Genomic DNA, 24,310 nt, shown 5'->3' with positions numbered 1-24,310 from the left:
GGCACCATTGTGCTTTGAATGATGCAGTAGTCATTAGTTCTGTTCAGTGTTGGGTTGAATTGACTTGTATAAACAACCCAAGGTGGAAGTGATTTTAAGAAGTTTGTTACCTGCATAAGTGATCATGTGAACAATCCTTTCGTGATGATATTGATCTACCTTTTCCTACCACCTTGTTTATTTTGGACTCTCTGCCACAGAGCTCAGGCAATTGCATTTGTGATTAATAGTTTACATAATGAAGTATTAATAGTCTGCGCTGGTTTTGTTTCAGGGAACAAAAGTTCTACTGGCACTTGAAGCTTCTATTTCCTCATAGTCATGCTAAATTCACGGAAAAAAGGTACCCAAATGTTTTTGTTAGCCTCTGCTTACCATGAAATGTAAACCGCTACCGTTGTATTGTATCACAGCTTGTTTTGCTTTTTGTTTCATAAAAGTGATTATTGCAGCCTTCTTGGCTAAACAATAAACTGAATTCATAGCATAAAATTTAAATCTTGATTTTAAGATACTGTTTCTGTGGTTTGGTTTAAAACCTATTGTTTTAAATGTCCATCTTTACTACTGAGAAGTGTAACTGATCTGTTATAAAACTGAATGTGTTCCATAGTTTTTAGGTTTAATTTATCCATTCACCATGCAGTCAAGGGCAGGTCTGATCATTATATTTTGCCGACCCTGTTGCAACACATAGATGTTTCTTGAATTATTACCATCCACTTTGTATCTTGTTTGGTGACTACCATTACTTAGTTAGGCACTCTCCCAGCTATAATTTCTTATCTAGAAAAGGTGGGAGAAAGCTTGTCTTCCCATAGAACAGATTGAAAGATGTGGAAGATTTCTTTAAAATTAAAGCACCAGCTCATCTCTGTATTATGGAAATGAGACATTTAGAACAGGGAAACCTTTCCTCAAAGGCCCTTGGTATTCTTGTACCGGTGTCGAAGAAGTCAGGTCCTCTTTTCTTCTTGAATGTGCTCTTGTGCTATAGCCTTTTCCACAGCTCTGACACTGGGGCTTATATAACTACAGTTTCACACATGTTAACCTGATTATTCTAGTTCTTGCCAGTATTAAGCTTCATGGTTGATTCACTTTTGTCTTTTTGTGTAAAGGGTCGCAGATGATAAGCCACTGTATGACATTCTAAAGCGGTATGTTGATCCTCAAGATTCTGATCCTGTCATTCATCAAAGGTACATGCTTCTAAATATTTAGCATCCTAACGTTCTGTTGAGATACAAATCAGTCATTAAAGCATATTGGGCAGTCTTGTGATGCATCGTGGCTTACACCCAACAAGCACATTACTTGGTCTGGTTTGTTTTGAATGAAACAGATTTCTTGTTACGTGGCAAGGTTTATCTAATGTTACGCCTTTCATTTCAGATTAAAAACCTATGCAATGTCCCCTCAGTCAGACATACGAATTTTAATGAAAGTGGAAAACAGACCACAAAACTCCATCAGGTAAGAGATTTTTGTTTTACAAAGCAGCAAACTCTGTATCTCCATATACCTTTTGAGTAGTAAGGCAGCTATAAAATGGCCAGCTTAGAAGAATGTGGAGCGAAATGTTGTCCCTTACGTCCAAAACGCAAGACATGCATGGAAGAACGCAGTTACTTTCTTTTCACTTGTGGTACTTTACGGACGCGAGTGGCGCTGTGGGTTAAACCACAGAGCCTAGGGCTTGCTGATCAGAAGGTCGGCGGTTCGAATCCCTGTGACAGGGTGAGCTCCCGTTGCTCGGTCCCAGCTCCTGCCAACCTAGCAGTTCGAAAGCACATCAAAGTGCAAGTAGATAAATAGGCGGGAAGGTAAATGGCCTTTCCGTGCGCTGCTCTGGTTCGCCAGAAGCGGCTTAGTCATGCTGGCCACATGACCCGGAAGCTGTACGCTGGCTCCCTCGGCCAATAAAGTGAGATGAACGCCGCAACCCCAGAGTCGGCCACGACTGGACCTAATGGTCAGGGGTCCCTTTACTTTTACCTTTACTTTAGGGAAGAGCTGCTGCTCAGTGATGCAGCACATGTTTTGTGTGTGAAAGAGCCCACATTCATTCCTTAGCATCTCCAGGTAGGACTGGGGGTAAGACCACTGTCTGAACCCCTGGAGAGCCACTGTGGTAGATGTAGACCGAGAATGGGGAATCTGCGCCACAATCCTGTATCACCCACTAAGCACCAGCCCACTCAGTGGCTTTTAGTCCTTTTCAGTCCTAGCAGGTTTCCAGTCCTACCTTTCTTTCTTGCTCTGGGTTTGGTGACAAAGAGAAATCCACAGATCTACACGCTTAACAGCATCCACAGAGGAAGTCCATAAATAGACTCGCCTACCTCAGAAACAACAGATGCAGCACGGGAGCTGAACTAATTAAGTCCCAGGCAAAAGACAGGGTGGAATGTGAAAAGGAGAAGAAAGACGGGATTGTAAATTGCTCAGAGAGGTTAGGAAATGGGTATATAGTGTTGCCCTTACTTTAGAGTAAGTTCCATTGAAAGCATTAGGATCTGCTTCTGCGTAATCATGACCGGCTCCAGTTCTGTGAGGGTATCTGAATTGTGTGTTACCCAGAATTCCAAAAATATAATATCTGAAATGCCAATAATACAATCATATTGTACAAATCAGATATAGGTGTTCAGGGTGATAACAGCTAGGTATCAGTAAAGAAATACTATGGCGTAAAAAAATGACAACAGGCTTGCTAAATATTCTAAATTCTAGACTCTGAGTAGGATGCAAAAGCCAATGATCAAAATCTGGATAAATCTCTAAAACAAATTTGCCATCTGGTAACGCAGTAGGTGTTTTTTTTCCTTTTTTTCTGTTGTTTTGGGGGGCAGTCAGTTCCAAGTGAGGCTTAGCTGATGCATACTCAATGGGTTTTTTTGCAGTTCATTGCGTTCCTTTTAGAAATATCTTTTTGTCCTCTTCAGAATAAATTAATAACTTTGTCTAGTGCTTTATGTTTGGGATGCCTTCAGAATGACTTCATGCAGTAGGGGATATTGCTTTTTCCAGTAAAGGAAGGAAAGAAACTAATGCCAAATTATACAATCTGGTTAGGGAAGTTCACCTTCTCCTTTTCCCAGGAGAGTGGTCAGACAAGTCTTTGTAACCAAAGAAGTTGATATTAATTAACAAAATGAGTGTTTGAGATACTTAATTAATTATTTTAATTCAAAGTATAACACTACCCTGGTGATAATTCATGAATGACTGGTATGACTTTCTGACACTTGACTGTGACAAAGTTTTATTGCAGGACAACTTTTCTCTCGAGCTATTTCTCATAGAAAGCCAGCATTACCTGGTTTCAAATGCTCAGTTAGGTGTGTCTCGAGGGTACAGTTAAGTCTGGTTAATATCAGTGCAGATGTTAAACCATGTGGCCTGTGCTAGATCTTTAAACAGTTGACTAGCATGACACCTGCGCTAGCCATTAATGATATATCTTTTTTCTTTTGTGAAGAGTCTCTGCTTTATGTTCTTAGGACCTAAACACTGTTCTAGGGTTTTGCTCCTTGTATGGTGGGGACCCCATCAATTGACTGCTGGTTTTGTGCTGTAATTCTGCGAATCCCATTGTAGTAGACTCCAGCCCGAAAGCTAGTATCGGAGCATATGGGAATTCAGTGGGTGTAAGTTCACTGGTAGAAGGCATACATCAGCAGAATAGGGAAGGAAGCAATTTTCAGCCATTCATCTTCTCTTCTGCAGCCTTCCTCAGGATGGTTCCGTAACCCTTCAGTGCAGATGCTCCATGGAGGAAGAGAGGTTGCTGAAAAGTGTCTCTTTGTCCGTTCTGCTGATAGATGTCTTTCATCAGCAGAGCAACACCCATTAAATTCCACCTTACATATTTTTCTTTTGTTGCAGAATCTACTTTGATGGTTGCATATCGATGGTTGGCCTGGTTCACACATAATGCTAAACCATGTTTTAGCACTGTGGGCAGGCTTGAACAAGTCTGGCCCAAGTGAAGCTGTGAGCTTATGCATATCCGCCTCAGTTTAAGAACGGTTTTGGTTTAAGAACAGACTTCCGGAACGGATTAAGTTCATAAACCGAGGTACAGTGGTACCTCGGGTTAAGTACTTAATTCGTTCCGGAGATCTGTTCTTAACCTGAAACTGTTCTTAACCTGAAGCACCACTTTAGCTAATGGGGTCTCCTGCTGCTGCCACGCTGCCAGAGCACGATTTCTGTTCTCATCCTGAAGCAAAGTTCTTAACCCGAGGTAATATTTCTGGGTTAGTGGAGTCTGTAACCTGAAGCGTATGTAACCCGAGGTACCACTGTACCACTGTATTTGAACCAAGGTTTCATAACCCATGTCTGATGTTGAGTTCTTATAGGGTGCAGTAAAACTGAAACTGAACAAAGCCTCAGTCAGCCTCTCAGCTGCAGGGGAGCAGCAAGTGCAATGCTTCATGTGGGCTTATTGAGGCATATGGTGCTAAAGCAATAAACCATGGTTTATGCACGAACCAGGCCATTGTGTACCAATTAAGATATCTCAAGATGAGCTTACTTTCTTTAGACTAATGGTAGATGTATTTGGCGACTTGTTTCAAGCATAGTGTGGGAAAGAGACAGACTGCACGTGAGTCTTGTAAGACTTTGGTGCTTAATGCTCTCTCTGTTTGAAGTCTTTGTTCTTCGTTGAGGTAGTATAGTCCTCGTTATGGGAAATCTGCAATAAAACGTCAGTCTTAAGTTTTACTTTCAGAACGGATACTTATTTCAGCTGTGTGATATCCGTTTTTGTGCCCAAATAGACATTTCCTAGTTCAGTTTAAGGATATGTAAAGATGATGGTTACCTTTCGGTTTTGTTAGTGCCTTAAGTTCTATCAGTGCTATTTTCCTATATAATTTTAAAGTTGCTCAACTATTTTTATGGTATTGGTGGGGATCTTCCAGACTGTGGGCCAAATTTAGGCCCATAAGGCCATGGATGTAGGCCTGTCAGGCCGTTTTGGGTGAGCCACGCCCACATTTCCCAGGCTTGATGTTATACGAAGTTAGGCATGGAAAAGTTAAAGCCATGGCTCAAAATTTGAAGCGGCTGCTGTAAAGGAGAAAGAATCGGGTACACTGAAGAGCACACTTCCAGTTCCTTTGCAGCTGCAGAAACCAGGGATGGATGGCAAGTATTTTAAGGATTGCTACTTTTTACCATTCATTTTAGCACTTGCATGGATTATAGACCCAGTAGCTGCAATCAAGTGGACAGTCCTCAACAAAAAAAATTTGCTTTTAAAAATGTAACCATGATCTGTTGAACTTCATCCAAGCATAACAGCTTAGTTTATAGCTGTGGCTTAGAAAACTTGTGGTCTATGAGGAGAGTTCTTAAGAAGCTTTCTACCTCCTGTTCCCTCACTACTGTTCCAAGGGAAAGTAAACTTTTGGTGAAACGAATTACTCTTTAAGTACATCATTTTTGTGTGATCTTGACAAAGCTTTGCATACCTAAAAGTCAAAAAGGGTTTAAGAGTCATTGCTGTAGAATCTGCTTTTGTTTCTTCTGTTGTGTCAGTTTCCTGTGGGTATTTACATTCTGCTGAAAAACAAGCTGGCTTTGTCTCATATGCTTAGTAAGAAAACTCCTGCATACATTAAATACACTTTGAAATAACCATGAATACAGTGGTACCTCGGGTTAAGAACTTAATTCGTTCTGGAGGTCCGTTCTGAACCTGAAACTGTTCTTAACCTGAGACACCACTTTAGCTAATGGGGCCTCCTGCTGCTGCTGCGCCGCTGCCACTGCACGATTTCTGTTCTCATCCTGAAGCAAAGTTCTTAACCCGAGGTACTATTTCCGGGTTAGCGGAGTCTGTAACCTGAAGCATATGTTACCCAAGGTACCACTGTAGTATGTTAGCAAGGGTGGCTTGTGTCATTGTATCGAAAACCTGGCCAACCTTTAGTGAATTGGCTAGTAGATCAACACTGGCTCTGTTCCAGGTCTAGTTGCATATTTAAGAAGTATCTACCTGTGACTAATAGGGGTGCCTTTTTGTATGCCCATGCACTCCATCAAAAGTGAATGGATGCAAATAGGCAACACTTACCTTCAGATATAAATCGGATTTGCCTCTGAAGTTCCTGATCCAGCAAATAATCTGTGTGTGGACATCTCCTTCTGTGGCTGCAGCTCAGTGCCATTCAGAGCATCTGCTATTCATACAGAAAGTCCCAGGTTCAATCACTTTCTCCTAGTGCCCAGATTGGGGGCACGGAAAGAGGAGAGGGTGGGAAGCCCTGTTATTCTGTTAAGGACTCCTTGTGCTGGCTATTGATAGTGCAGCAATTTAGTTGTCATTATGATGATGATGATGATGCTCATCATTGCTTTATTAATCACCTTCCAAAACAACCATCTCAGTTTAATTTACCCCTTATGGACTAGAAAGGAATCAAAAAGTTTGCTAAGAAATCCTTGTAGTATAGAAGCAGTCAATTAGGGAGCAATCAAAATGTCGCTAAATGTTATTAAATGCAATAGATCCTCAAATAAATATGGGGGACCTTAATATCGAAACTTGTCCCACTTTGAATGTTCACATTCCAGCATTGTAACGTTTTCACTAGTTCACTGATTATCTCCATTTACTTGTGATTCAGTCTGCCAGCACCACCTTAAAGGAATTAGCCTGTGTCTAGTCAGTTCTTATCTCTGGTTAACAGCTCCAGAATTTTCAAAAGTATAAAGCAAAATGCTGTATATCTGAAGAGTTGCACAGAGCAAACAGTGCGTTTATAGGGTGTTGATAATGCCTTAACTCAAGGGTCTATTCTGTAACCATCTTGTTGAAATCACTTTAACCGTTGTGACCTCTAACTGTTTTGTAAAAGTTCATACAACCCACAGACATTCTAGAAACTTTAGAATGGAGCAATAAATACATATGTCATAGTATACGGATGTAGCTGAATATGAGCTGGTGTTTTGAGGTGAAAAGGGGATAAAGACATAGCTGGGAATAGTATTCTTAGGATTGTTTCTTTCACTGGTTTTGAGATGGGAATCTTACATGTTGCTGTCGAAAAGAATCCCCAGAATGATTTTCCATTTTATGTTGCCAAAAGGGAATCCCTCTGTTTATCTCTTTCCGACAGTAATGAACTAGAACTGTTCCTCTGACCTTGTCAGGAGAGGTTTGACCTTCCTTCCTTGGCAGAGAAGAGGGAACATGTTTGTTTTGCAAGGGTTAGTGAATTTTTGGCAGGCAGCAAATACAACCTTTGTAAGAATGTGAAGACCTGTGATGGGAATATTAAAAGTACGGAGATTAAGATACTTGTGTTTTATAACTCAGTGTGTGTTAATTGGGAGAATAACCTCAACTTTCTCTTATTCATGGAAGAAGCCAAATAAAATGAATACCGTACATAGAAGTAACTATTCCTTTTCTTAAAGTTTCATTCTCTCCACAGTAGATTAAAGAGTCCGTGTTTCTGTTCCCAATGGCCTTGTCCAGAACCACAAATGACTACATAGAGTTATGTAATGCTTGTTGCATCAGCTATTTATTCCCACTAGGTTTTGTCATAACTGTAGTTAGGCAAGAAGACCACTATTGTGTGTCTGTGTGTGTACACACATAAGTGTGTGTGTGTGCGTGCGCGCGCGCGCACACACACACACACGGCCTTATTTTGGGGGTTAGGAGGGTCAAGTGGCGCTTATATGGCATTTGCAGATCTGAAATCCATGACATGGATCCAAATTTCATGGGAGGCTCATGGTTGCTCAGAATTGGCCAGCTGCAGAAACCAACACGTGTCAGCCAGCGGTCAGATAGAACTCTATATAATTGCACCATCAGTATCTTCAACTGTCCCTGAAGCTACTCACTGATCTTCACATACCCCTGAAAAAAGAGACAATATGATTCCAGACCAGTGGTTCCCAGCTTTTTTGGCCATGCCCCACCTAAGCATCTCTAAAATCCTGATGCCCCACCCCACCCCGGTTACATATAATTCTTGCAAAAAGCGAACTCCTATTCACATGGAGAAAGCCTAAAATGCCATTCACTGTTAATAACTCATTCTTGAATTGCCCCCCTTAAAAATCAAATTACCCCCCCGTGGGGCGTGTGCCCCATGTTGGGAACCACGGTTCTAGACTATCATTGACTATGGTATAGTGCTCAGTCAATCAATATAGCTTTCGCATTCAAGGTTTTTCTATGTCTTTCAGCTATTGACCAGATGATCCCATTGAGATATTTTGCAGCAGACATCCCATACTGGTGTGATTTAGTTTGGGCAAAGTTGTACATTATGTAGCACAACAGAATCTTATTTGTTCGCATCACAGAAATGTCCCAATTGTATCAAGATCATGGAGTGGCCAGTATCAATAATATACCACTTACATCTGGTGTTGGACCTGATGGAATGAATCTGCATGGGAATTGGTATAAGTAACAAGGACAACTCTTCAACAATGAGCTGTGCTTAATCAATACTTATTTTTGTTTATATATGTGGGATTTGTACTATGTGCCTCCAGGGCCACATTTGCATTTCCAGGGCAGCTTACAATTTCATAATACGAATCCAGAAGTGGCGTGGACTCTGTTTAAAAGACATCATTGTGTAAGCAAGGTGAGAATTTGTATGCTGTGGTTTGAAACGGTGCCCTAGTTTGCTCTGTAACAAGCTTCATCAAAATCTCTGGACAAAATTCTAAGGCAGAGCTTTATATCGTGACACGTTCGTGTGTAGGTGTGTTGCGTGAACACTCCCCGTGCTCCTCCCAGGGCTGGAAAGGGGTTCATTTAACCTCCAGTTTGCTAGTAAAACTGAATTACTGAGTCACGAAATGATGCATGTCTAAAAAGTGTGTCACCAACATGGAAAGTTTGGAAAGCTCTGTTCTAAGGTATAAGACAACAACTGCTGGGACTGCATTGTTTGGAACAAAACAGTTACTAGGTATTTCATAGATGGAACATTTTTGCCCAAATCAAAATTTAATAATTTTGACCTATTTTCCCAAACTCCTGTTTAGGAAATTGGCAGATACAGGATTTGTGGCAAATACTTTTGATTAAGTAATTTGGTGGGGACTTCCATTGACAGGCAGCCCTACTGCTCCCAATCAATTTCCCATCAGTAGTGATGATTAGCTGCCAGAGTTTAAGCTCCTGAGTGTATGCTTCAGACATGTTTTGGTTGATATAAATCCAGATAACCTTTGTGGCACAGGTGTAATCTTTCCTTCACATAGATTACCGGTGCATAGCAAAACAATTATGTGAAAGTTTTGCATGTATCTTTTGCCATGGTAATTCGTTTGTACAACATGCAACTTCATCAGCAGGTAACACCATTATACAGCAACAAGATATGTTTTGAACTTCCATTTTAAAACTAAAGTTCTTGTTTGGTGTAGGAGAGAAGATTTAACATGATGATTCTGTATGTGCTACACGGTTCCCACTTCATAGTTAAGTTCTGCATTTGTACTCTTTGAACATCTGTGTATTAAATTAGATCTCTCTTAGCTACAAAATTAACAGATATTTATGAATTTCATTTATGTTTAAGTTAATATCTTAAATTCCCTCAATGTTGGTGTTTTGTAATAGACCAGGAATCACCAACTTTTGGGGGGACATTTTGAGTTCTGGAGGCTGCGGTAACTTTAACCACCTATCTTTCCCCTTTTTAAGTCCTTGACTAGCTTTTCAAGCCTTTTCCTTTGGATCATTGCACTATGGAGCGTCACTTAACAGTGTTACACTTGGAAAATGTAGGGGGGGTGCGCTTGTTTTCGGGGATTCCCTAACTACCTTTCATATTTCCTCCTATTGTGCCTCACTTGTTGCATATTTTCCTACCATCTGCTTTCCTGAGATTTGACTGCCATTGTGCTGCTGCCTTCTGTAAACTTACAGAGACGCAATGAGGCTGCACTTGCAGGACAAACACTGATTGTTGCTAAGTGAATGGCTGTTTGTTGGATTAGGCTCTGAAATGTTTGCACTGGGCACTGTACCTTTACATCCAGGGAGTCCTTTCAGCAGAAATCAGGGCCCTTGCCTTGTGGCCTGTAGCCCGTATACATCTATCCCTCCTATTTCCTAGTTTGGGTTGTTCTTAATTTTATTATGTATTTTGTGGCTTGTATATTGTAATGCTGTGTTGTGAACTGCCTTGAAATCTACAGATGTAGGGAATAATAATAATAATAATGTCTTAAGGTTTACCGGAGTCTGTAGTCTGTTCCTACATCAAGCTAGCAAACAACCACCGGCTCATTGGTTTCCGTTCCAGGCTTGTCAATAAAACCTGGGTCTTGATACATAACTTAACCCCATGAGCCTCAGTGGGCTATTATCTACTTCTTGCCTGTAGTCCTTTTTCCTGTGCTACATGAGTACGGCAGAAAAGAGAAGAGTGCTGGGAAGGGAAAGTGGCTTCTGTCTACTGCTGCATCAAAAGTGCTTCCTGCTTTGAGTGTCATATCTTCTTCTTTTTATCGTCCTCATCATTCTCTTGGCTGTTTCTCCTCGATCAGTGCAGGATTCAGGCAGTCAATGATTTCTGCATATCAGGTGATTTAATTGCCTCAGTTTTTGATTCATTAGTTGCCTGGACATGAGGAGGGTGGGGGTGGGGGGAGGACTTTTATAATCTGTCATGGGTTCTGTTTCCCTTTCAGGATAAGCTGCCCAAAAGCCATGTAATTTTGAGAGTGTGCTCCTAGCACTGGGTTCTTGAGCCAGAATCAGTGTTCCTTTGATGTAATTCCAACTCCACAGTCAGCTCAAGCAGGAAGACACTTAGCTGTCTAAGGGGCAGCCATCATTTAACATTGATACCAAGATCTCTTTCTTGGGTGTGGCTCAGAATTCCATAATTTCTATAGCAATGGTGGATCAGTCATATTTGTGGCAGGGCATGCTCTTGATCTGGTATTATATCCAGGATACGAAGATGATCAGGAATGATTGGCAGCTTTGTGCGGCTCCTTTATTATGGACAGATCTTTATGTGGCAGGACTTACAGAGAATCTAAAACTGTATAGGCATGGGGGAATCTATTAAGATAGTTCATTGCCAGGTGGATCCCGGTGGTTTCCTGAAAGGTCTTGGGGTTTTCCTACTGCAAGCTAGAAGCTAGGCAAATCCTTGGCCTATTAAGAGCTTGTGTAATGAAGTGACAGGAATGATGACTAGAACAAAGATGCTAGGCTAGACCAGACCTGATCAATTAATCACAGATAAGATCTGATCTTTGACCCTACTGCATAGCAGTGATTGTGGTGAAGGTACTTCTTTCCAGTTGTTGCATCTGCCATGTGGTGGAGCTGTCCTAAGTGACTACAAATGGCATGTTTTAAGACAATAATGTTCTTCAGATGTCAGACACAGACTCTAGGGACTTTCTCTTCATATATTGTCATGTCCCCCATTTTAGTTTACATAGGCAAAGATATACAATGCCGGTTTACAATTCAAATGATTATAGTTATATAGCCTGACCTCTAAATAGTGGAACCTATCCCCCACAGAGGTATGTGTGGCCTCCATGCCACTTATTTTTGAGTAGACCATCTTTTTCAGAATCCTTTCTCCTAAACAACACCCATTCTCTTGTGTAGCTAGTGCTTCCATTGCTAGTTTTAGGCTGAAATTGTAAGCCTCTTTGGGTCAGCTATATTCCAAAAGGTGGACGGTGGCTGCTTATAAGTAAACAAATGTTTATGTAATGGAGCATTAAATGTAAAGGATATGTCCTATTAAAAGTGAGGCTTTCATGGTGAAATATGCTTCATGAGGCAAACAATTGAAACTAATTATTTTTTGTTAGCTGAGCAAAATGTCTTAATTGGAGCTAAGTAGCAGTGAAGGGAAGATAATTGCTATCCTTCCTAAAAATGCATCTGAAGCAGCATCTTCATCTTCAGCTGGCAAATTCACAAGTGACTTGTATGCACAGACACTTTTGGTTAGCTGAGGTGGAATATTTGATAATTTCAGTGTACAAAGCATATCTATTTTCAGGAAGTTGCATTTTATTGTAGTGTTGTAATCCTTTTTATGGGGACTTAAACCAAGTTATAGTTCAAGTGCCAAAGCTCTTTATAAATCCTTTCGGAAAACATTAGCTCCCTTAATACTTAACAAATCTGAATGATCACATTAGTAACTAGACAAACATAAGTGCAAAGTTTAAGGTATGCTATAGTTGTAGGTGGAACTGAATTTTATAATCCAGAATGTAGTTTCCCCCCTTGCTGTATAACTGAGAAGAGCATTTCACTATTTTCCTGTTCACAAATCATAACCACAAGGAAGAGTTATTCACCACTTAGGAATGAATGTCCATCTGTTAGTTATTATCTCTGCAGTACTGCAGCCCCTCAAAACTAGTACTTGAAAGGATTCTTAAGTGCAGTGGACATCTCCTCTGTTCTAACTCCCCCTCCTGAAATGGGGTTAAACCTTCTGCATTATTAGTAGCAGTAGTACCAAAATTCATTTATATTTTGTGTTTTGGCAGTAATATTTCTGTCAAGGAATGCTTTAATAAAATGGGATGGTGCCCATAGCTGCTTCAGGAAGTACTTCCATTTTTCATTGTATGCTGATGTCAGCATGTTTTGTGGGGGGATTTCAAAGCCTGTGTTAAAAAGAGTTTTTTTCCTCACGAAGTACGAATACATTGTTCCAGTGAAGATGCTTCAATGGAGCAGTCATGCTTTATCATAGGAGAGTAGACTCAACGGGATTTTCGTTTTTATCTTTAATCACAGACTACAAAAATGCCATTATTAAAACGAAAGGCTGTGCAGATGACATGCAGGAAGGACTGATCTTAGCAGGGAATTTCCTGCTGTCTGAGCTGGCAGGGATGACTGAGTTCACCACTAAGATAATAGCTGGAGGCTCCATTGGAGAGGTATACATTTATGATGGAGGGTTCTGTAGAATGCAGCAGTTTTCAGAAGGATTAGTTGGCTGCCTTTTTGGCCTTCTTGCAAGCCAGTAGGCTCTTTCGGAGCTTATGCGGCTTCTGGTCAGTCATAATGGACAAAATTAAAGCATTAAAATGCAGGCGCAAAGCTCTTGCCAATATTGTCTCTCTTCAGCATCATCGTTTTTCTTGGGGCACAACAGGTAAATCCATTCCATCATGTTGCACTGATGATACTTGTTCAGATGCTGTTTGAAATCCTTTAATATGGTAGTCGTCACAGGGTAATTCTAGAAAATGCAATCTTTTTACACACACACAAACATAAATTGCAGGTGTGTACACCGTGATCTTATTTGTATGCCACTTTCCCATGCTAGAACCATGCTCGAAAAGAGTGGCTCACAACAACGCACAGAATAAACGCAACATTTTGTGATGATGCTTTAACAGTTACAAAGCAGAACACAAAGTCATGCTAATATCAATAAGGGCAAACAAACATCTCATGTTAATAAACACTGAAATAACAATAAAATACAAAACATCCAAATAGCAGCAAAAATGATACCACCAACCCCAGTTGGCGTGAATGCTGAGCAGGGGGGAGCTTGCCCTTGATGATTCCAGAAGACTGTCCCCTGTATCAAGACACTAGAGCCTCATATTCCTTACAATGGTATTATTGCTTAATTGAGAGGGTGGTGCTGTGGTCTAAACCACTGAGCCTCTTGGGCTTACCGATTGGAAGGTCAGCAGTTTGAATCCCCACAACAGTGTGACCTCCCATTGCTCTGTCCCAGTTCCTGCCAACCTAGCAGTTCAAAAGCATGCCAGTGCAAGTAGATAAATAGGTACCACTCTGGCGGGAAGGTAGACAGCGTTTCCATGCACTCTGGCTTCCATCACCGTGTTCAGTTGTGCCAGAAGTGGTTTAGTCCTGCTGGCCACATGATCCGGAAAGCTGTCTGTGGACAAACGCTGGCTCCCTCGGCCTGAAAGTTAGATGAGCATCGCAACCCCATAGTCGCGTTTGACTGGACTTAACCATCCAGGGGTCCTTTACCTTATTATTATTATTGCTTATCATTAGACTTGTTATCTAAAGGTCTCCAGGCAATTAATACCCATTTTAAAACATGCAACAGCCACACAAGCAAAATAATCTCAGTCCATCAATGTTTCACCTGGTGCTAAAACAATGTCACCAAAGGTACCGGGTGGACCACAAATTCCACTAAAAGAAGAGCTCCTGAACGTGTCGTTAAGGAGACCACAGCCTCTGACTTGTGAGAAACTATCTTCACAATCAATCGATCTAAAAACCTCCCACCCTCAAGGATAAAATTCAAGAACGCCAATTACATTTGCACCCTCTTAATCGCAAGCCCTGATGGACCACAGACCAAGGGCCCATTTTGACCAGCACAGATGCCTGTAGGAATCCCACAAGCAATGACAGGAGCACAACTGCCTTCTCCCGCTGTTCTCCCCCAGTGACTGCCATTGAGAGGTGTGTTGCCTCTGATTCTGGAGCCAGTACATGGCCATCATTAATAGTAACCATTGGTGGGTTAGGCTGAGAGAGTGCAACTTGTTCCAAGAACAGGTCCAAAAGTGGGCTTAAGGTGGGGTGGGTGTGATTTGTTCCTTGAAATACATACTTTGGGGGAGGGAACAAGTTTGTTTTCTCCTGCTCTGGGGGGTAGGGCTTGAGCCAGTGGCTTCAAGTTACAAGAAAGGAGATTCTGACTAAACAGGGGGGAAATTTCTGACAGTAAGAGGCGTTTGACAGTCTTCCATGGAAGGTGGTGGGCTCTCCTTCCTTGGAGGTTTTTAAGAAGAGGTTGGATGGCCATCTGTCATGGATGCTTTAGCTGAGATTCCTGCATTGCAGGGGGTTGATCTAGATGGCCCTTCCAACTCTACGATTCTCTGAGTCTTTGTTTTTGTTTATTACTGGTTTTATATGCGGTTTGTTTATGGGATTTTTAAAATATTAAGTTGGTCTGTGCAAAAATATGATCAATAGAAGTAATAAAATGGTAAAATATTGGTCTAACATTGTCATTTACTTTGAAACATTTAATATTTGCAACAGTTTTTTTGTGTTTGAAGTGCTGTGAAATGTGTTGATAGATTTTATAAATGGGACACTCTTTAATTTATAAAAGCAAAGAAATCAAAGCTGTATTTGAGAGAGAGCAGAATACAGTTAACAGTTTGTTTGTTTTTATGGGGAGAGGGAAGCCAAGAAGGTGAAAGCAAAATAGAATAGTAAGTTCCAGAGATTTAGTTAGATTACTACAGGAAAATACTATTCTCTTAAGATTCTTTTGCTCTTCGTACTGCACCAGAGTCTTGGCTATTTGCCAAAAGCTGTCACTGTCTGTCAACCAATAAAGTTTACTTAAAGCTATGCCTTGGTGATCTAACACTTGAATAATTTACTATCATAAAATAGTTTAAAGTACAAATGTTTTATGCTATGCCAAGCTGGACGCTAAAGATGTTTTGTCTAAAACATGAGATAATGGAAAGTGTATTGTGGCATGTGAATGACTTTAGCCTTTTGGTGGTAGATGTTTGCTTAACCAGAAAAGAATGTGTTGAGACTCTTGCCAATAGAAAGGTATTGCCATATTTTGCATTAAAGTACTGTAAATAAATCAGTAAATATGGTTCTGTTCATGTGTTAATCCACAACTTATGAATGCATTCATTGAATAAGAAACGCAATATACTGTTATCCTTTTTAAAAGGTTTCAGAAAGAGCTGGTCATAATTACTCTGGGTTGAAAGAAACATGAAACCAAATATTTTCATGATGATTGAAGTTGGATTTGAGGGACATAACCATTGCTTAAAGTTGTTTCTTCCAGAACCAGAAAAAGCAAGTTGCAAATTTTTAACATCTTGACTTTTAAAAATCTGACTCCTGATACAGTGTTATGCAATAAGCAGTGAGGTATACCAGCAATATCGATTTAAAATATTGTGGTAACTGGTAAGGAATTCTACAATAGATAATACAGTTGGTGGAAGTCAAGGCTAGGCAACATACTGGGAATCTATTTCAGGCAAATACTTTATATCTAAACTTTTTATTCACTGGATTTAGTAGATTGGTGGCAATTGAGGAATTACAGCTCACTTTGCTTTTTTTGTAGTAATTGCTGAGATAGTGTTGGCTATTAATAGCCTTAGGAGTTGAAGTTTTCTTTGTTGTTGTTTTTTTGCTCTTGAAATGTATAGGTCTGGAAGGACCGTAGCTTGCTTATGTAATAATTATTAGGAATAGGCACAGTTAAGTTCTTAGGATTACTTCAGTTATTTAGAAATGCTATGATGATGCCTGCTGCTGGCTTTGAATGCATCCTCCCAAGAAGGAGAAAGTCTCCCTTATATGGAATTGGCTGGCTGATCCAAGTCACATGGATGAGCCAGAACACACAAATAAAATGAGGTTTTCTTTTAGGAGTTTAGTTTGGAGCTGCTGGTGTGAGTAGCTGTGGATTATACTATGAAGTTATGACATTTAAAATTCTATTTCCACAAACAAATAGTTCTTAATTTCGTCAACTAGATTTCTAGTTTTGTTTTGCTACATAATTCTGCCGTTCTGTAACTTTCAAAGTTTTGCACATGTATATTGATATAATTTTATCCTACCTTTGCCATCTAACTACGATAGTTCTTAATTAATGTCGTGTACACTAAAGTCAGATAGAAGATACCCCGATTACTGGATTTTTATTTTTTTTAAAGGAAGCATTTATATATCTCCCTCAAATGACTGAGCTATTTGTAAACATGTGTTCCCAACCTTTTTGAGCCCAGGACACATTTCTTCACAGAAGAAAAACTTGTAATGCCCAGATCACGCAAAATACCTGCATCCCACTAAAACAAATAAAATGGACAAAGAAGGCAGCACTCCCCCAAACTGGTAACACACCCCCCCCCCCCAATTTTTTTAAATAGAAAATGGGAGAGCCTTGGTGGGCAGCAAAGGAGGGTGTACAGGTGCCATGGCTGGGAAGTTGCAATTTTATATAGGCCTCAACCATTTTGCACAGGGAATGTGATGGCCTGGGATTTGAACTTTGAGGCTGAACCTGAGGAATCCCAGCCTGCACAGGATTCTCCGCCTCCAGAACCAGCTGAGCCAGGGCTGGGGCTTGAGCCTGAAGGGTCCTCACCTGTGCTGGATCCTCAGGTGCAGGCACCAGCTGAGTCTGCTCTGGCTCCTGAGCTGATGGAGGACCCATTGCCTGCAGGTGCTCCACTCTCAGCCCCGTCAGGGGAAGCTGAGGTTGCCTCTGGGTCCGGTAACCCTCCAGCCTCTCCTGAGCTGCAGAGGCTCAGGGCAGAGAGGCGGAGGGAACTAAGTTCCCGCAGGAGGAGTGCTCGCCTCCACTCCAGGAGAGGCAAGTCACCTGGGGACTGGGGCCGCCCTATGCCTCGGGGCAGATAAAAGCCAGCCAGCCCCAGTCCCAAGTTGCAGCAGCAACATTGTTGGTAGCCAGTTCCTGCCTGCACCCTGTCCTGCTTTTCTGCCGGAGCTCCTGACCTCACCCGACTCCCTGCCTTGGACCCAGCTTCAGCTTTGACGGACTGCCTTTGACCTAGGACTGGTCTCGGACCATGCCTCACGGTTATCCCACGGGACCAGCACAGGGAATCTGGTCCCTGTGCACATCGGTGCAGCATGCATTATCGCCCCTGTTATTCCCCGCCCCCATTATACCCCCATTTTTCCAGGTCCCAAAGGACCCTCACGTTGCTTGGACGTGCCTAAAATAGTTGGATTATTTATTGGGTTTAATCAAGTCACTCTTGTTGCTAGAGGAATATAAAAAGAGTCATAAAAGGCTTGGAGGTGATATATATCCACATCACTTGCAAAACCAAAGTTTGATACATGCCTGCAGCCCAAGTTATATCGAAGAGCCTAAAAATGAACCATTTTTTTCTGTTTGTGTCTCGAGGCAGAGGCCAACAACCCAGAGGAGAACTGCACATTGGTACGGAATGTTGAGCTGTGGGCATGCAATTGCTGCTTCAAATACTTGAATGAGCTTTGGGGGATTTCCAGTGGCAGCCTGGAATGTGCCTCCATGTGTACAGCACAGCATACAAACTGAATTACTAGAGAGAGAGAGAGAGAGAGAGAGAGAGAGAGAGTATATATATAAACAGTGGTTTCGGTTGACTGGCTCAACAGGTTATGAAATGTTTGTTTTATTTCCAGGAAGCTGAAATTTGGTTCGCATCTATCCCAGAGTACACTGATAGCCTCCCTTTCAGATTTTTATTTTCTAACTCTGTCCCTTAAAATGGTGGACCTAATCCTCAATGGCCATGGTACTTCAGCACTATCAAGGGAAGGGAAGTCTGAAATGGGAGGTTTTTATGACGTAATCAACAAAACGAGACCTGGAATTACTTATATAGGCCCGTATGCCAGCACAAACTAGCCACACTTTGGACACAATGTTAGATTGCAGAACTGCCCTTTCCTTTCTTGGATTTGACCAGTGCAGAGCACAGCACGGCGTGAGTGCCATAGTGAAGCCAATCCAGCACCTCTGTGCTTCTTACATTGTCCCTCTTGGTAAATGGCAGCAGTCATTCCCGTTGGCAAAACAGCTGTGCCACACCGCCTATTGGCCGCTACTGGGTTTGGAGGAGAGATTTGTCACGATGCCTGTGAATAACTTTGATTTGCTAACACTTTCAAATATCTGCTTGCTGATAAACTTTTGCAAATACTTTTTCAAAGGTACGAAGAACTGGATGCCAGCAAAGGCCTTCGAGACAATTTGAAAGGGAAGGTTGTCATAGAATACCCAACTTTGCATATTGTTTTGAAGAAATTCCAGACGGATATGGTGATTCTTGGCCACGGTAAGAAACTATACATTACAATGCAATAACATTTTATGCAAACAAGAATTAAGGCTCTTTATCCTGTTAAAACCAGGAATGAGCATCAGCTTGTAAATAATAAAGCATTTCCCCCTGTTGCAATTACTTGGATTATATATATTATCAGTGTATATGTTGATCCTTTCTAGTTAGGTTTTAAGTAATTTAATCACTGTAATACCGTTAGCATTTTATTTACCAGTTTTTGATAATGTAAAATAGATCTAAAATGCCTCAAAACCATAGTTCCAGGTTTTTGAGCCATCAAATTTGATATGGTAGACAAACACATACCTGTTATATGAATAACCTTCCAGACAATTTTGCAGCGTAGCGTTTGTTAACATCTGCAGCTGATTTGTTTTACCAGATCAAATGCCTGCTTGGTAACTGGAAGTTTGAAGGCACCAGGCAATGCTTGAATATATCTTACAAATTATGGTTGGTTACATAACTGAGAAAAGTTTGCTTCCTCTACTGTGAAACCTTCAAAATACCTTGGAACAGAATTAATCCATTTCTTTTTCCTGGTCATAGCCTATATTCCAGAGTCAGTATGGTAGGTAGAAATAATATTTTAATATTCTGCCACATAAATATGTTAATGTTTATATTGGACATGATGGCTATATGCTACCTCCAGGCTCAGAGGAAGCATGGTCCAGATATCAGTTGTTAAGGCATAAAAGGGCTAATTCATGTGTACGCAGCTTGTGGATTTCCCATAGCATCTGGTTGGCCACTGTGAGAAATAGGATTCTGAACGAGGTGGGCCTTAGGCCTGATCTAGCAAGGCTCTCTTACATTCTTATGACAAATAAGGCTTCTGCTTTGCAAACTGCACAGACCTGAACATGCCCAAGTGTTTTATAGCCTATACAGTTGGCCAATATTTCTGGGTAGAGTAGATGCGAAAGAAAAAGAACGAATGCATCTCAGAATGCTACCTGATTATCAAGTGCATCTTTAAAGAACCCAGTGTCATCTGGGCGGCCAGCTGTTTTGCAGCCAGACATATTAGTAATTGGCACAGAAATGTTGCTTGGAGTCAAAATTGAATTAAGAATCAAGGGCGACATGAAAAGTACCAAAAAGTTGTGGGGGGGGGGGGCTCTACACAACCTTATCTCTCTGGTTGCTGCAGTAACTTTCCAGTGTGCATAGCAACATATTTTCCTACCATAGACTGACTCCATGTTATACCTAGATACCACACAGAAGAGGCAGCGTCATATGCTATCTGCAGACTCCCTTCCTCCTTTCGCTATGTTTTTAGGAGTTGAGGGTGCTGTACTTAATGGAAGATGAGCTTTTAAATGCAGCTGGAACAATGTTTTAATCCCTTGCATTGTATTTTAGTTGTATATCATGGTATTTTAGCATAGCTCTTTTCTGTGCAGCAGTTTTTTGTTCCTGAATTTTTAATTGTGTGTGGTACTTTGCAATGGTTACGCTTTTGCAACCCACCTTGCAACTATTTGATGGGAGAGGAGGTTATAAATACAAATAATAATTAACAAATAACAAAGATCAAACACATCAGGGTAGGCTTCAGTGGTAAAAGGCTACAGTGTTGCACTGGCAGTGCTGAGCAGACACAGTAACGGCATACATTTTAAAAAGGGAAGATGCCATCGTTGCCTTCTGGAATAAGTTTGGGGCTAAGGAAGTTTTGCTGATATCCCGCTTCGCTTGCTTATGTTTCGTATATATAACCAGGGTGCAAGGTGGTTTACATCAAAATAACCCTTTTCAAAAAGCTTGCTCTATAAGTGTGTTCAGTAGCTTGAACAAAAAAACAGAATTTAATCTAGCTGCTAATAGCATAATGTGGATCACACCTTTCCATTTGTAGAACATGTGAGCGCTAGCTAATCTGAATGGGAAACTGAACCTTACAAAACCTTCTCGCTAAGAAGCTGCTGTGAATTGTGCCTGATTGGCCGTTTCTTAGCAAGTTTTTGTGTTCCCATGGTATTTTCGTTGCTGCCTATGTAGAATTTTTCTATTTTATTTTACATAGATAGATAGTCAGTAGTAATGTGGATATAAGTGCAGGTCACAACCAAACACTTCTAGAATTGAAATATCTGGAATGTTTTTCCTTATGAGACCCAAAAACTTTGAAAACATTAATGAGCCTATTGAAACAGCAGATTCTTTGTGTTCTGGTCACCTTGGAAAGATCTTACAATGGGCCTTGCAATGAGATCACCAAAATTCTGGCTTTATATTATTGTCTTTGAATAAGAATGATATTTCATTAGTTATGTTTGTAACTGAGCAATATGTTAGAAAGTATGTGTTTTTCTCTGCACAAATTGACAAAAGACACAACCTGAATTTATATATGCATACACAATAAAATACAGTATTCCACTTAAAAAGCAGGCAGTGTTCTGCGATGAAAGCATAATAGAAAAAGGGCCCTAGCCTTCAAATTAAAAGTAATTTTAAATCAGATTGTTTACGCAGCTTTATGGGGTTAGTATGGTTGGTCTTGTTTAAAGAAAGTACAGGTGTTCGCCATTCTGTCTGAAAGCATAGTCACGGCTAGAATTACTAAAGGATTATAGAAGTTATTACAAGACTTAGGGACAAAAACATTTCTTTCTATCTCAGTACTCAGTACATATCTGGCATATAGATGTTAATTGATTATACACTAGATTTAATGTAGACAAAATGTGACCTCAGCCGTTTCTGGGTGAAGTGCTTTTATTTTCTTGTCTAGATTCCATTGAAGTTATACAGGTGCACACTTGATCCCAGTGTTACCCCTGCTGACCATCTGCTCAGCATTTCATGACTACGTAGCAATTCCCCATTAACTCCATCTTAGTAATATTTCTCTAATAAGAAGCCTTTGGCCTCATATGTACAAAAAAGCACATTGGTGTTAAGCAATGTTAGTTAAATGAAAATACCCATAAGAAAAATTATGTGTATTTCCTTTGCAAACATGCATTTTATATGTGTGTGTGTATATATATATATGTTGACCTCATCTGAGGAGGGGTTGGTAGGGCTGTGGCAGGAGAATTGGGGTGATCTGGAGGGTGGGAGAGGGAGGGGAAGGTTGACAAACACTTCAGGAAATGATGACATCAGTCAGTCCTGGAACTCTGGACAGCTTGAATATGTAACATCTTCACTTTGGCTCCGACTTGCAAACGCTATGTTGAAATGTTGAACTATACAAAAAGGCAACATGTATGCGTCATGTCTTAGTTTCGTTGAAAGGGTTCCAACATGAAACAAGACCAATTCTCAGTAGTGCTCTGTGTAAATCAGAAGTTTTAACGAAATGCCAAATTCTGTTCTGCCTGACATTACAAATGATGGCTGTCATGTTGAGTCTTTCCACCTAGTGATACATCACCACACCCTGTGTTCCACGAATCCAGTTTTGCTTTATAAATACGGTTTCTTATGAGAGCCAGTATGCTGAGAGTGCCAGACTAAGATTGGGAACACCCGGGTTCAGCTTTAAAGCTCACCGGGTGACCTTGACCCAGTCGCTATCTCTCAGCCTAACTTTTCTCAAGGGGGGGGGGATATATGCTGCCTTTATTCCTTGAAGGAAAGGCTAGATAATAGATACTGTAGTATTATTCCATCAGTTAGGTGTTACATTGAATATAGAAAAAATTGCATCCTTTTGTCCTACAAAAGAAATGTTTAATAGAAAAGAAACTCACTCAGGAAAATTCCCTCTCAGTGGTCTTCCTGGCCAATGAATTGCTAGAAGCACTCACTTGAAACTGCACCCATGGTCTCTGACGGCACATCAGAAAGGAACATTTTTATTATATTTTCATATTGTGATTTGAATTGTTGTGAGCCGCCTTGTGCAGTAGAAAGGAAGGTATACATTTTTTAAAAAAGGAAAATGTCTGTTGCTGTGCAGCTTTTGTAGTAGATGTGAGGCAGCAGTCACAGGCATCCCGTTTTAAAAAGGTAGCTCTCTGAGCACCACTTGGAAGCCATCCTCATTGGAACTCGGGGCGACAAAAAAAGCCTGACTGCTCTGTCTAAGGGAGATGGACAAGAAATCAGCCAAGCAATCTTTCACCTTTACAAAGCCCTCCTACTCTTCCAAACACTCCTCGGAAATTGCAAGCCTATGTAGCTGCACCTCCAGAACTATAAGCCCAGGTCTAGTCAATAAACAGGCAAGAAGTCCAACACCACATGGCAGTCCTTCTTGGATTCTGATTAGGGATTGATTTAGGAGTAACTCCATGAACAATTGGTAGAACTTCCACCTATTAATGATGAACATCTTATACTCCTTTTAAATGTGTTTTGGGGGGGGGGGAGGTTTATTGGTTTGTGGGATTTTTTTTGGTTCTTTTTTATTGTGTATTTTGTAGTTTTATATTGCGTTTTTATATTGTGAGACCTACAGATGAAGGGCAGGATACAATTTATAAATGAATGAATGAATGATAGTTACTTTGCAAGTAACTATGTACTGTGGAAATGTGCATTTATTTTTCATTTATTCCACCTATTTTTATACCACTTAATCACCAAAGTTTGTAAGTGGTATAAATAAAAATACAAAAAAGCATATAGTAGATAAGAATCCATTTAAATCGAAGAGAATAATAGGAAACATTTGTGGAGGGTGCAAAACCAGGGCTGGGGTTAGCTTAGTAAATATATAAATATTGTATTTTTTCCCCTTCTCTCCTTTAGATGCCAGTAAATCCAACCAGGAAAACTCATCTGAGGAAGAAGGGGAAATCCATGATAGCTCCTGACAAAGCAAAATCGGATGTGGAGTTGGAGCAACTTGCTTTGCACCTGACTCGTTGAACATATATTCAGCAAATTAGCATTGAGCATTGCTTTTTATTAATAGTATCCAAAACCTACAGCTATTAAAAAGCACTGCAATTTGTTAATGTATGTTCTGCATTATGTTTATAGATTAAGGTGCCTAGCTCTAGCTTTCTTGTGTGAAAATCACTGATGTAACAATTGCAGTTTTACAGGACTCTGTTGCCAATCTTTGTACACTTGGCTGTTTTTTCCACTTATTGAAGTAGAAAGCTATAAATACTTTTAATAAAACACCTAACTCCTTTCATCTGTACAAATATCTGGGTGTGGTAAAGAACATGAAACAGAAGCAACCAACTCATAAAAGAAACAAATATTTGTTGGAATAAATCCCTGCTTTAATATATTGATCTGGATTGCACATAAGCAACAGCTTGGGGTGAGTTTGTGGGCTCCTAGAGAAATCACAGCCACTTGCTCCTTCCCAGTTGTTCTGCTGCTACGCTGTGCTTAGACATCATTAGGCTTAACATGTCATCCAAATCTGGGCTTCCAGTTTAGTTCTTTCCAAACCAATCATGAGCTGCAGCCAAGGTTTGGTCTATGTTCTACGGCTCATGGTTTGCAA

The 24,310-nt window shown here is 40.6% G+C and overlaps 1 protein-coding gene across 1 annotated transcript in view; it reads left to right on the top strand.

Moving 5' to 3' along the window:
* The window catches only part of ZNHIT6 (zinc finger HIT-type containing 6), a 36,846-nt gene extending 12,863 nt beyond the window's left edge, over nt 1-23,983 (top strand). Inside the window, exons 6-10 of the mRNA XM_081866156.1 lie at nt 275-343; nt 1,122-1,202; nt 1,396-1,476; nt 18,746-18,870; nt 23,596-23,983. Of these exons, the coding sequence (XP_081722282.1) occupies nt 275-343; nt 1,122-1,202; nt 1,396-1,476; nt 18,746-18,870; nt 23,596-23,660 (421 nt within the window). The 3' untranslated portion in view covers nt 23,661-23,983. The remainder of the gene's footprint in view (nt 1-274; nt 344-1,121; nt 1,203-1,395; nt 1,477-18,745; nt 18,871-23,595) is intronic.
* The last annotated feature ends 327 nt before the right edge of the window (nt 23,984-24,310 follow it).

The sequence above is a fragment of the Podarcis erhardii genome (assembly GCF_964252035.2).
Source record: "Podarcis erhardii genome assembly, chromosome: 6".
Taxonomy (NCBI): domain Eukaryota; kingdom Metazoa; phylum Chordata; class Lepidosauria; order Squamata; family Lacertidae; genus Podarcis; species Podarcis erhardii.
The sequence above is the reverse complement of the archived record's forward strand: the minus strand, read 5'-3'. Positions and strand labels throughout refer to the sequence as shown.